General features: G+C 42.9%; 1 protein-coding gene across 1 annotated transcript in view; it reads left to right on the top strand.

Moving 5' to 3' along the window:
- The window catches only part of DTL (denticleless E3 ubiquitin protein ligase homolog), a gene marked incomplete at its 5' end in the record, with an annotated part of 30887 nt that extends 17726 nt beyond the window's left edge, over positions 1-13161 (top strand). The window contains 4 exons of the mRNA XM_083733310.1: positions 3430-3519; positions 5240-5375; positions 10385-11181; positions 12567-13161. Of these exons, the coding sequence (XP_083589436.1) occupies positions 3430-3519; positions 5240-5375; positions 10385-11181; positions 12567-12635 (1092 nt within the window). The 3' untranslated portion in view covers positions 12636-13161. The remainder of the gene's footprint in view (positions 1-3429; positions 3520-5239; positions 5376-10384; positions 11182-12566) is intronic.
- Positions 13162-13459: the final 298 nt, after the last annotated feature.

Raw genomic sequence — 13459 nt, 5'->3', positions numbered from 1 at the left:
CCTGACTTAAACCCAATCCTCAGTATTCTACTTAAGTACTTTATGGATAGCTTTTCAAGCTGCCAGAACAATAAAGAGGAACTAGATCAGGAAAAGTAGAGCATCCTTTTTTTGCTTTTCATACATCCTTGCAAAGCTTCATTTACCCACATGGTGAAGAATTTAATAAAGTTCGCTTAGTCATCAGTGCAAATCCTCGTCAAATATCACATTGCTGACGGTGACTCACAGCTTTGGGAAAGAGAGCAGCTGAAAAATAGAATTGAGCATCTGAGAATCTGCTGCAGCTTGAGGTTAGCTTAGGTTACTCCTTATTCATTAGCGGCCTAATGAGTCAGAGTAGGTGGCGTGGCATTTTCTCCCAATTGCTCCCTCACCTGCGGCATTGCTAGGAGGTTTTCTGCCTTGGTCAGTACAGATAGCCAGGAGGAGTTATGCATAGAGGACTGTACTGAAAGATTTATTACGCCTAAGGCACTTTCAGGATGGGGTGGGCATGCAAGGTCCAGAAAGTGGAGATCCCATGCCATGTCACCTCTGTCCCTCTTGGTGTCTCTCCAGAAAGGAACCGTAGAGCAAGGGTCCTCAAACTGTCCACTCCCCAGGGACCAGTTGAGGCAGCTGGAAATTACTGAGTCCCACCAGTTGCAAAACAGTGATCGGGGTCCCTGCCAGTCACAAAATGACAGCGGATGGGGGCAGAGTTAGTCATAACCAGCTGGAAATTACTGACAGCTTCTACTGATTTATCTAATCCATCTTTGCAAATAGCTAGAACACCACAGTGTGGCAAGGCGTTCCAAAGCTTTACTTTCCTCAACCCAAGTACAACTTAGGTATCCCATTTTAGGCAGTATTTGCTGCGCCAGAGAAGACATTCTTTTATATTTTTTCCCTTCACACCCCCATATGCCTTTTGTCCCTCTAACATCTCCCATTCTCCTTTCATACTGAGCTCTCTCCAGTTTCTGGTTTCTTTTTATCCATACTCCCTTGCCTCTTTAAGTTCACTCTTCCTCCTTTTAATAGCTTTCCTATTTCCTATCTCCTTCCTTTATATCCCCAGTTTTTTTATTTATATAATAATAAATAACACACTAACCTTTTATCTTGCTTTCTGATACTCTTCAACATCTTTGGCCCTTTCCCCTCTAAGAAGGGAGCCTTCCTTCCTTCTCTCTCTCTCTCTCTCTCTCACACACACACACACACACACACCCCTAGCGCCTCTGCCACACAGCATACAAGGAGCTGCTGGTCATGACATTAGTCCTGTCAAAATGCCATGGCATAGCTAAGAGGTGGACCAGGCAAGTGAAGAGGCCCCGGGTAGGCTGTGGCACTCAGCCCCCCTGAAAGTGGATAAAGGCCACACCCCATAGTCGCCTTTGACTCACAGCAAGCAAATCTAGCAACAAGGCCTACTGAGATTTCTGAATGCATCGCAGTCAAACAGAACCGGTTGTTTCTGTATGAGAAGCAGAAGGGTGTTGCCTTGACCTTTCAAGAAAAGAATTCTGATTTACAGATAGCTTCTTTGCAGAAGTGTTTGAAAGTGTCCTGGTAAATCAACTGAGGAGTCTCAAACGGAAAAGCAGGAGTGCTGAAGTTGTGTGTGTTTGGGAGGTGGTGGGGATTTTTGTGCTGTGCCCTACATGGGCCAGAGGATAGTCTGAAGGCACATGCTACGCTGCTGAAGCTAAGCAGATCTGTCCCCATAAGCTCTCTGGGTATGAGCCTGCCAGGGAACCAGAGGTAAGCTGCTCTGAGCTTTTTGGAGTTACAGCAGGCTGTGCAAGGGTGACTGGAAAAAAATCAGTACTTCTTTCTACTCTCCCCTGCTCCCCACGCCACCTGTCTCATAATCTTTGTTGCCACCCCAGACCTTTCCAAACTGTTCTGCATTATTTGAGAATGGAAAGGATTGCACTTTAAGTGACACATACATAGCTGTTAATTTTGCAGGTTCTTGACAGGGTACAGAGTTTTGGCTTTATGCCAGCATCAGAGAAGCTGGGATCCTTCAAATATTGCTGGCCTCCAACTCCCCCATCATCCCTGAGCATTTCTCATGTTGGTTGGAGCTGATAAGAGTTGGGAGTCCAGCAATATTTGGAGGACTGCAGGTTCCCCAACCCTGGCTGATGTAATACAGGATATGTATGGATTTCTAGCTTTCCATACCTGCACACTTAAATTTATTCCCTATTACTTTTCCTGGGTTAAACATGCTTGTCTTTTTTTTTTTTTTTTTTTTTTTTTTTGAAAGACGTCATTCGTACCAAGGCTGTCTGCAAAATATAACTCTAAAATGGAGATTTTGTAAGCGCCACTGATGAGCTGGGCTTATGATGCCTGTTTTGTATGTGGCCAGGTTTGTGTGTGCTGTGATTCTAGAGCAAGGATGTGGAAGTTATGGCACTCCAGATGTTGTTGGACTCCAAACCCTCTACCAGAATGGCCAAAGGTTGGGGATAAGGGAGTTATAGTCCAACAACATCCGGAAAGCCACAGGTTTCCCTATATCAGTCCTAGGGGAAGATGGGGAAGGAAAAAGCAGGAATGGTGATTCTGAGTACAGAATTTAGACTTCTGACAACCTTATTTGTTTGTTTTTAAATCATGTTACTTAAAACACCGAGCAGGTTGTGAGGTGGGGAATATATATAATTTTTAAAAGAAGCTCATGGGATTTATGGCTGACAAGATATCTCAGTCGGTAGAGCATGAGACTCTTAATCCCAGGGTTGTGGGTTCGAACCCCACATTGCGTGAAAGATTCCTGCATGGGGGGGGGCGGGGTTGGACTAGATGACCCTCATGACCCCTTCCAACTCTACAGTTCTATGAATCTATCATAAGATATGCTTGAAAGTGTGCAGCCAACAGCTGCTGATATCTCTGAAGCCAGGAACTGATGTGGCAGCTGAGTTACATTTCCAGTGGTTGGGAATTGAAGGTTGTGTCTTGCATCATTCTTTGCCCCTTGCTACAAGTGAGACAATTGGCGCAAACTGAGCAAAATAAGAGAGGCCTTGCAAATGTGCGTGATTTGTACAGCTTTTTTAGATGCAGAATTTTATGGCTTTTAACATTTTGTGTGTGCGCGCATACACACATTTCCTCAGCATGCCGCTGGTTTCTCAATTTCCTTTTAAACTTGTGCTGTTTGAAAGGCAGCACTGTTTGGTAATTGTGGATTACAGAGCAGATTTTGCTAACCTGGCGTCCTCCACATGTTTTGTACTACAACTCCCATCAATCCCAGCTGTGCTGGCTGGGGCTGATGGGAGTTGTAGTACAAAACATTCAGAGAGTGCCGGGCTGGAAAATATCCCAGACTGATGTTTGTCCTTCTGACAGCTAGATGTTTTGATGCTCCATAGCCTTCGCTTTTCTGACTTTCTCTGCAATTCTTCCTTTCTATAGGTATCTGAGCCCCAACTTCCTCCCATGATGCTCATTGGCCACTTGCAGGAGGTCACCTCTGTTGCCTGGTGTCCATCTGACTTCACTAAGGTTTGCTTCCATGTTTTCAAAGTCTCTCCTTATACCTGCCTTTTGGAACAAACTCCACTAACAAAAGCCTAAATATAATTTCTTTTCATTTGCTTCAAAGCAAAAGTAGCTTCTCCTGCCTAGATAGCCTTAAGCCCTTGGCTTTACAACTGCTTCTCCCGCTATGAGATGAGGCAGATGAAAGGACCTTTTTTTGGTTGTAGAGCACCATTTGTGGAGCTCAGAAGGACCACTGGAAAGACCTGTCAGGAGTATACATGGGCCACTGGTATCAAACTATGTGCCTTACTAGAAAAGCTAATCAGTAGACTGAAACTGACATGGGGACAAATAGAAGAGTACGCCTTCACTTTGGTATAACTCCCCTTTATCACATACACAGCCCAACAAGACAACAACAAGAACCCACCAATAGCATATGAATCAATATGGCTAGCCTCCCCCATCCCACCCCACCCCACCCCACCCCACCCCCCACCCCACACAAGCAAAAAAAATCTCACTACAACCAACTAAAGACAACCTACCATACCCTAGCCCCCCCATTCCTCTCACTACCAAGGAAATGTAATAAACAAATAGAAAGAGAACCTACCCAAGTGACTCTGACCTAAAATTTCACACATGCACTAAGTAAAAGAATATAAGTTTTACCACCCCAACCCCATCTTTTCTTCCCCAGCCTTCTACTATATACAACACTAATGTCTCACAACAAATGTAATTGATCTGTAGAAAACACAACTTGAAAAAAGAGACAATGCACATACTTTTGTAAACTAAGAAACTTTTTAATAACAATAATTTTATTTATTTTTAAGGCTTTGTCTGGCAAGGTTATCTTTGCACCAGGCAAACCCTTTTTTTATTCTCACATGTTTTTGTACGTGGAACATGTGTTTGCTTAGTTCTTCATTTATCCCAATCCCTTTTCCTCTTGTGATGTGTCTTGTCAAGATTGTAAGCCTAAAGATAGGGGCTATCTCCTTAGTTCGTTTTGTGTGTGTGTGTGTTTGATTTGCAAGCTCAAGAGTGGATTAAAAAATCCTGTCAACTGAAGAGCTAGTCCTCTTTGTGGAATTCTTTCCCCAATAAGGTTTTTAATATTTCATCATTTACAAAGTTACATGTTTTAAAACTGAATATCACCATTCCAATAGATTGTCAAAGACAGCTAACAACATCACTGTTAAAACAATATTTTTTTTTAATGGATTTACAGAATGAAACAACAACATAAAACAATCTATAAAAAGCAGCAGCAGAAAATGCAAAAACTACAGCCAGCATCTCATCTTGGAGACATATTTGGCAATTATTGGAACCAGATGTTATAGCCTAAAGGCCCATTTCACACCTTTTTTTCTCTTGCTATGTTTTATTATATTTTAATTCCATAACAGCTCTGAAATTTATTTAAGAGGTGGAATAGAAATCTATTGATTTAAGCTTAATAAGACAGGTGGTAAAAAAAAATACTACTGACTCATAATTCTACCAGGCTCTAATCTGAAATGACATAGCATTACATCCTTTAAAATTCAGCTAATAAAGAGAGAGCCTGAGGTTCTCAATGTAGCAGGATAGCTGCAAGTCCCTTCTTTGACACATTTACCATCCCCAAAACTCGCCACTCTTCCACTGTTTGTTAGAGAGTCAACATCTTCACTTGTTTGCGAAGTGCGGCATTTCTCAACCGGCTCCCTATGCTCTTTTGCAGATTTCCACATGTTCAGACGACAACACCATCAAGATTTGGCGCTTAAAGCGAGGAACCGAAGAAGAGAACTGGCTAGACAAAAGCAGCTTGGTGGGTTGGGCCTGCCAGAAGAAAGTAGGAGAACAAAGTGGAACAGGTAAGAACTTCTGAGACGCTGACAGTAGATTTGTAGCTTGGGGGCAATTTCTTTAATAAAGCAGAGGCATTAGGCAGAAATTAGGTTCGAGGACAGTTTTCGCAACAGCTATATGAAACTGATGTCTTGTCAGTGTGTGAAATACCTGTGTAGCCGGAAGATGATTTTTTCCCACCCCTCTGCATAGCTCATGGAAGACTAGTAATTAAAAGTACATAAGACTAATTCAGGTTATCAATTTGATGTGCAGCTGAGAGGATACAGCTGCCACAGAATATGAACGTGTGCATGCAAGGTAACAGGTTGAATGTCAAAAAGCATTGCAGACATGTGGCAAAATTGTCGCTCGGTGATTACCAGCTTAAAACAGCATTTGAAGGCATGGTAAAACCCAATCTTGCCACACATTTGTAAGAAGTGGAAGCATTCAAACAGCTCTGCAAGTTAATGCAGTAAGCTGGTCACCTGAAGCTGATTATGTTGGCCCTGAAATCAAGGATAATTTTTCTTATTTATCTTTTAAGGATTTTCTGTGAATTATGCAAATAAAGAAAATTTACAATTGGTTGTATTGCATAGTCCAGAGGTTCTCAGACATTGTGTTCTCAAGGCCCACTTGAGACAATTACTGAAGCTCACCAGTCATAATCAGGCAGCCTTCCTTCCCACCTAGCTAACAGGGCCAGTGGTCAGGGAAGATGGGAACTGAAGTCCCAAAATAGCTGGAGAGCCAAGTTTGGCCATGCCTGACTAGGCCCGCCCAAGGCAAGCTAAACCTTGCACGACAGCTTACTCTTATGGTTTTAACCCCTTCATGTTTTAATTATAGATGTTTAATTAAGTATGTTATCCCACAAACAATTGGTTCTAGATTATTTAATCTTCTTCCAAAAAATACAGTTTTATTGTTTTGTGATCATGTGGAAAATTCAGTAATCTGTCACTTCACAATTGCTGAAGCATACCCATGGAAACACTCTTCCCCCTATCCTTTTCTTCCCACAACTCAATAACAAAGAAGAAAAAGAACCACCAACATGGTAAAACTGTTTCAGTGGATTGTGATTGAATCACACTATTCACACCTACGCGCTAAGGCATAAGACAATGGCATAGACCACTTGCTAGCACAACATTTATTATTGGTGATAGACTGATCCTATGGTACAGTTTAAAACAACAATACTCTCTGGATTGTGCTCCCTGCCCTGGGATTTCACAGTAATAGGGAAACAGGGTGTTTTTCTGCTTGAGGCATAAAGCCTCTCTCATAATATGTTCTCCATAGTCTCATTTGCAACCATACAATTACAGGTACAAGCATACAGTCCATTCACACACAGTCTATTTTAAGCAAAGAAAGTAAAGTCAGTAAACTGAAACAAAAGCAAAAGTTCAGGTCTCTTGAGATGTGCCAAGACATTCTCCTTCCTTCAGTTCAGATCTAGTTGCAGCATCCTATGCTGCTGATCTCTTCATGGTGTTCGGATCATTCTTTCTCTGTTCCCAATATGTAGTTAGAGAGCTTTTCATCCCGAGGAGTGACTTAGCAACCATCTTGTGGCTAAGATAGCCACACACCCTAATTCCATAAGAATTGTATAATAGATGTCAATAAACAAAAATACCAGAAATTCAACTGCATACTGTAGAGTGAAGTGCACCTATCACATGCATGCTCGCTCTGTGGATATCACTGAAAAAGGGGCAGCCCAGATTGCCAAAGGGATGAGGCACCTTTTCTTTGAGGAAAGGGTAGTGTTTGGAGTGGCGGAGGCAACCTGGAAGCTGCATGTGCATAATGAGGAATGGAATGAGTCAATAAGGAGAAAAGTTTCTGCCTCCATAAAATGAGATCTCCAAGATCAGCTGATGAAATTGATGGGCTCTAGGCTCAGGAAACTAGAAATGCATGATTACCGTGTGTAATTCACTGCCTCAAAACATAATGACCACTAGATTAGAGGACTTTAAAATGGGCTGGAGTAATACATGGAGGAGCTTTGGCCATGGCTATTAACCATAAGCCTTAATGGAGCCTGATGTCTGGAAGCAGTATACCTCAGAATGTCAGATGCTGGGAACATAAATAGGGATGGGGGGTGTGGAACCCTCATGTTCATGCCCTGTGAAGTCTTCTTTGGACCTATATCTGAGCAAAACAATGCCAGGCTAGGTGGACATTTTGTCTAATCCAGCTGGGCTGCTTTTGTGTTGTATTCCTACCTAGAGGGCAGGGAGAGCTCTTCCCCTCTATTCCACCACACAAAAATAAAAGCTTTTGGAGTAGTTTTCCCAGTTGCTAAAAAGATTGATGATATCTACAGACAGGAAACAGAAGGAGCTGGCTAGAGTCCTCTTAGCAACTCATAAATTAAAAAAATCCTGAAAGAGGTACCCGCTCTGAAGGAAAAGTAGTGTTTGGTTTTTGTTCAATGAAAAAGTAAAGTTAAATAAATAAATAAGCATGCATGCATTGCTGAATTGTGGGAAAGATGCCCTGCTGGGGAGCAAATGTCTTACAGCAGTGGTTCCCAATTGGGGATCTGTGTAATCCTCCCAGGGGTTCTGTAGCACATAACCACCAGCTGTCCAGGACATCTCATTTGGGGGTACTATGCTCTTGTGTGGGTCACATGACTCATGCAGGAGTACAGCCCGGTTTTGTGCTGGAACATGTTGGAGGGTATGGTAGCACAATTCACATAACAAAAACTACTAGAGAGATATCAACTTTTTCAAAAGTAGGGGGTCCATGGCTTGGCTTTTGAAAAAACAGGGAGTCTGCAGTACTTAGCTAATTGGGAACCACCGCATTACAAGACTAATGAAATGGTTAAAAGTTAAAGAGCTCCTATTCTTCATGGCAGTGCTGTTCTTCACAGCAGTGGTGGGGACCCTGTGGCCCTCCAGATGTTGCTGAACTCACATTGTCCTAATCGTTGGCCATGCTGGCTGGGATTGATGGGAATTGGAGTCCAACATCTGGAAGCCATCAAATTCTGGGCAGCTGTGAGATGCAATCGTCGCAGCAGCAGCTGTATGTTTTCACTTATCTTTAAAGCTTATTTACGGTACCTGGCCAAGCTATGTTTGGGAAGGGGTGTGCATGTGTCTATTACTGTTCTAGGACAATGCAGCACAAGGAATGTAAACAAATGGAGTTTCCTGGTTCAACCTGGCTTGTATAAATAATAATAAAACCATCTTTATCTAAATCCTCTGGGTAGGGCATACAAATATTTGGATTAAGAGGAATTCTAGTTATGTAGTGCTGAACTAGTGGTTCAGAGCTAAGGTTTATACAACCTCCATCCCCACCCCAAAAGTTTCCTGAGTAAAATCAGTACTCCTGGGCTTTCTCCACAGCCCTAAGCACCTCCTTGGGTTGTATCCTGCCTATCCATGGGACTGCAGTGGCAGATACAATCATAGTTGCTAAACTGTAATCTCAAATCCAGAAATCCTACTGTGAACAGAATTACCAGGCAGGTTTACGCTATTTATTGTACTGCTGTCAGTGTGCTTGGCACTTAACAGGGTGATTGCAAGACAGATCCCTACTCTGTGGAGGTAACAGGAAGGATATGCATTCAGTCCAGGCCACTAAATTATGACGACTTTTCCTGCCCTACAGTCCATTCAGAGCAAATAGAAATAGTGTGGCAAATTATTCAGGACAGTGTTCTTCTTCCTTACATGTTACTTGCAGAAAAAGGGGGCATTAGTGGAGAGGATAAAAGAGGACATTAGCATTCCCTAGGTTCTGAATAGCAAATTGGAAGTGTGGCTTGTGCAAAAGAGCAGGGAGCTTGTAGGGGTTTGCCTTGAACAATTGCAGTTGCTGCTGTTTCTGTCTGAATCGAGAGGCTTTGCAGTCCTTGCCTTTCTGTTCAGCTTAGTTTTACAAGTAAATGAGCTAGAACCTCAAACTATTAATAACCACTACGATTTGTGAAGGTCCAATTGATGTACTAAAGCAATTTTGTATGGGTCTGCAGCTGTGTAGCAAGTTATTGGCACCAGACCTAATATCTTGATCTTGGGGACCAGAAGTTTTTCAGTTCTATCCCAAATCCCATGAGTTTGTCTAAAAAAAACCCCTAACAAACCCAAAAGGTATGTAAGAACCCCTATGCCAGACCCACAAGAGAGGGTATCCCAGATACTGCTTTTGACCGGGGGGTGATTTTTTCACCTTCACAAATGGCTTCTTTCAACCCAGAGAAATGGAAGAAAGGGATTGTTTTGCCAACATAGAATTCACTCGCAGGAAACTTGCAGAACAATAGGAAAGTATGTGCCAGTTCTTTCGTGCTGTGTGTATCTCGTGTACACATGCATACGTCATTGTCCTCTTAGGAAACCTACTTTTTAAAAAACAACTTCCTATTGATACAGAAGTAGTTGTTAAATCTCCCAGCTTGAAAACTGCAAGTGATGTCCGTGCTGGATATTTACAGTCAAAAAGTTGGCTCTTGTTAGGAAAAAATGTGATACCTTATTCTTTATTCAGCTCAGGAATGGAAAAGGAAGTGCAAGGATCATGCAGACATAGGCAGGCTTCCTACATACTTTGGCTTTTCGAACACCAAACATGTGCTATGTGCACACAATAGTTATTTGCACTCCGATTCACTGTTGCCTTAACCAGGTACTATTTTATTTGAATAAAACTTGCATCCAGCTAGTGATTGGCAAAAGCTGCAGCTGTGCAGGGACTATTAAACTGACTGCAATATAGAGCAAGCTCTTCTTCCCTCTCACTTCAGAGCTATAAGCTGGGAGGCAGGGTGCCGTACAAGTATTTGAATCCTTCAAGAAGATGAGTCTTGCTTCAGTGTTTGTTTTACTTGCATGCACGACCATAATTTTAGGCTGCAATCCTCAGAAGTTTGCAATGAGAGACCCTTTGACTATGTGGAATGCTAGTATGTCCTGATTGTGCCCTTGCTTTCTTCACACTTGGGATTCTTTGTCCTCATCTGGGCTTTGTGTTTTACCTTCAGGAACTCAAAGCAGCAGCCAGGGAACTCCTGCTAAAGCCTCTCTGACGGGCAGCCCCCCTATTTCTTCGCCGCAGCCTGCAGCGTGTGCTCCAGCTTACACTGGAGATCTTCCTCTTCCCTCCAGCACACCAACATCGTCATCGGTCAAACCTCCAGCCACATTGGCCTACATTCCAACAAGGCAGAAGGAAACCGCTACAGATACAGTGCCCAAACCAGCTCCTGCTTCAGTTATGTCCATACGGCAGTGGGTTACCAAGACTCCAAATGTATCTTCCCATGTGAAAGCCGCGGCAGAGATTTCTCAGGTCCTTGCCACTTCTGAATCGCCACGTCTGAGGTTTGAGGTGCGAGCCAAGAGGAGGCTAGACTCCAGCAAGGAAGGACCTACCAAGTGCCTAAGAACCTGCAACTGTCTGACTGATCTTCACCCGGTGCCTAAAAAATCCAGGCCGCAGCAGGACACTTTGGAAGCAGACTTAGAAGGGGAAGGCTGCCTGACCCTCAGTGGTCAAGCTCAAGTCACTGAAAGCCTGGAAGGGCCTTCCCCACCTGGAAATCCTTGTTCCCCTGCAATCTTCTCAAACCTTTCGCTTCCTCTCAAGGCCCCTTGTGGGAAAGTGGCTGACAAGGAGAACGGTTCTCCAGACAAAAGAAACTGGCTGTCTGCTTTAGGGGACAAGCTACGGAATAACAAGCCTACTTGTCCAAATGGGTCTGGCTGCAGCTCCCAGCCATTGCGGAATCTGAGCATGAGGCGACAGGAATCTGGGACAGGAATTGTGTCACCAGGGCCTGTAAGTACATTTAACGTGGCTACAACATCTTTGATGTTTGAGTTTATTTCTGGGGTTTCCAGTGTGTGGTGCCTGAGGAGACCCTGCAATCCCTCAGATACTCCACTTGTTACATGCCACTCCCAATGTTTAATTTATGTATGTGTGTTCTATTTTTGGAGGTTTCCCCCTTTCAAAAAATTTTGGCGCTGCTCTGGTTCCCCAGAAGCGGCTTAGTCATGCTGGCCACACGACCCGGAAGCTGTACGCCGGCTCCCTCAGCCAATAAAGCGAGATGAGCGCTGCAACCCCAGAGTTGGTCACGACTGGACCTAATAGTCAGGGGTCCCTTTACCTTTTACTAGGACATGCCAGGCACAGATGAAGTAGGGCAGCCCATTTATGTGAATCTTTACCCCACCCTGTTCTATTGCTCAGAGTGGCTTGAGCATTTTTAAGTGTTTTCTGCCTTCCCTTCAATCCCATTTTAAAGGCTTTGATGAGGGTTGTTGCTGACAGCGGGAAACAGCACCGGGAAGCAAATCATCCATTGTTATCTGAGTTTCTTTTCCTGCTCTGTCACAGCAGGCAAAGCTGCAGCAATAGATACAAGGAAGTGGAGCTTAGCTGTGTAATGGGGATGGAAACATTTATAACAGGACTGCTGCATTCCATTCTGTGATAGGAAGGACACTTTGCTTTGGGGTTATGGGAAACGTATTTGCCATTTTTGGGAGACCAGGGCAGAATTGGGCCTCTCTTGCTTCATGGGTAGCTAACTTCACCTTGCTTAATTTCTCTGATTATGTTTTCTGGAAGGCAGTGGTACTTCATAGTGCAGACCCTGCACTCTGAGAGTTGCAGTGAGGATAACACTACCTCGCTCAGATGATGAGTGGTTAACTCAGGGCTGCCCTTTCCTTGAGAGAAGAAGGGGGTTCTGCCCTTGGTCAGCAGCATCAATTTGATACTTATGGACTGCAAGGCTTGCATTCTGCGGTTTGTTGTCTTCTCAAGAGCCAGTAAGGTGTAAGACTTGACATGATGCTTGATAGCATCTAGGTTCACATCCATGCACAACTATGTTGTCTGCAGTGGGGGACAACCATATTGTGCCAGTTGGAGAACTTTGTGGTGGGGAGAGGAATGCGACAAAAGTATTCTAAAATAAGGTCCCTTTTGGTACTTTTGCAAACCTTGGGGTTCCCCAGAGACTGCTGATACTTCAGCATTAATGGTGTTGTTTTGGCTACATGAGGATCCTGAGGAAGTTCATTATTAGGATTTGAATTTCTGAACTAGAATGTCTCTAGAGAGGATAAAATTTTCAAAAAGAAAATACATATCCAATGTGTATAAGTGTGTCTGACCTGATAAATAACTCTGTCTTTCTTTTCCCCTCACAGTGCGTAGCTACTTTGGTTCCCATGAGGAAGATTTGCACATACTTTGAGCGAAAATTGCAGAAAAACTGACGAGTACCATTCTTCTTGACTTTCTGTAATGTTGTAGCATACTTGATATTACTGTGAGTGGATTTGTACCACCCATTGAAAGACACTGTTGTCTTTGGACCTTAATAAAATTAACTTCCTGATTTATTTTTTTAAAAAATTATAAAATCTGTTATCCATTTATTGCATTTAATTAGTTAATACACCAGCTAAGGGGGGGGATATCTGCTCAGTTAATGTATAGGAACAGATAGATTTTAAAATATAAACTGCAGTGTGTGTTTTTAATTGTAATGTTTCTAACAACTTTTTTCTCAAATCCTTTGTATTTCTTTGTTGGAAATATGTTTTGCCATGTCTGGCATACTGCTTTCAATGGAAGGAGGCTTCAAGTACAACATTAGCACCCTGCCTTTAATGGTAAAATTAGATATTTAGCTGAGCCTCTGACTCCCATTGAAATAAATATATTTTGTGCTGCTCATTCTTCCATTTTTGCAACAGTGTAAATGTGACTTGTTTTATATGAATGCAAAGTTTCTTAACACCCATGGCTACTTTTTCCTTCTTTTCTAATGGAGTTCATATGAATGGGAGGAGGGGGAAACATTTAATACAGTACTGGGGGAAATACTTCACCCATGCCTTGAAGCGTCATTTGAAGGAATGCCTAAGTGAGAGCATTATTGTCACCGTAGTTCAGAGAAGTGAGGCAGAAAGCCTAACACCCTGACATGCGAAAGACTCCCTTCTTTTCTCAACCCTCTGTTTTTATTTTCTTTTAACAAAATTTATAGATTGCTTGGTTGCACAACAGCAGCCTCTAAGATATTTACAAAATACAT

This window comes from Podarcis gaigeae (assembly GCF_964106915.1).
Source record: "Podarcis gaigeae genome assembly, chromosome: 3".
In the NCBI taxonomy this organism is placed as follows: domain Eukaryota; kingdom Metazoa; phylum Chordata; class Lepidosauria; order Squamata; family Lacertidae; genus Podarcis; species Podarcis gaigeae.
Note: the sequence above shows the minus strand (reverse complement) of the source record. Positions and strands in the feature narration are given on the sequence as shown.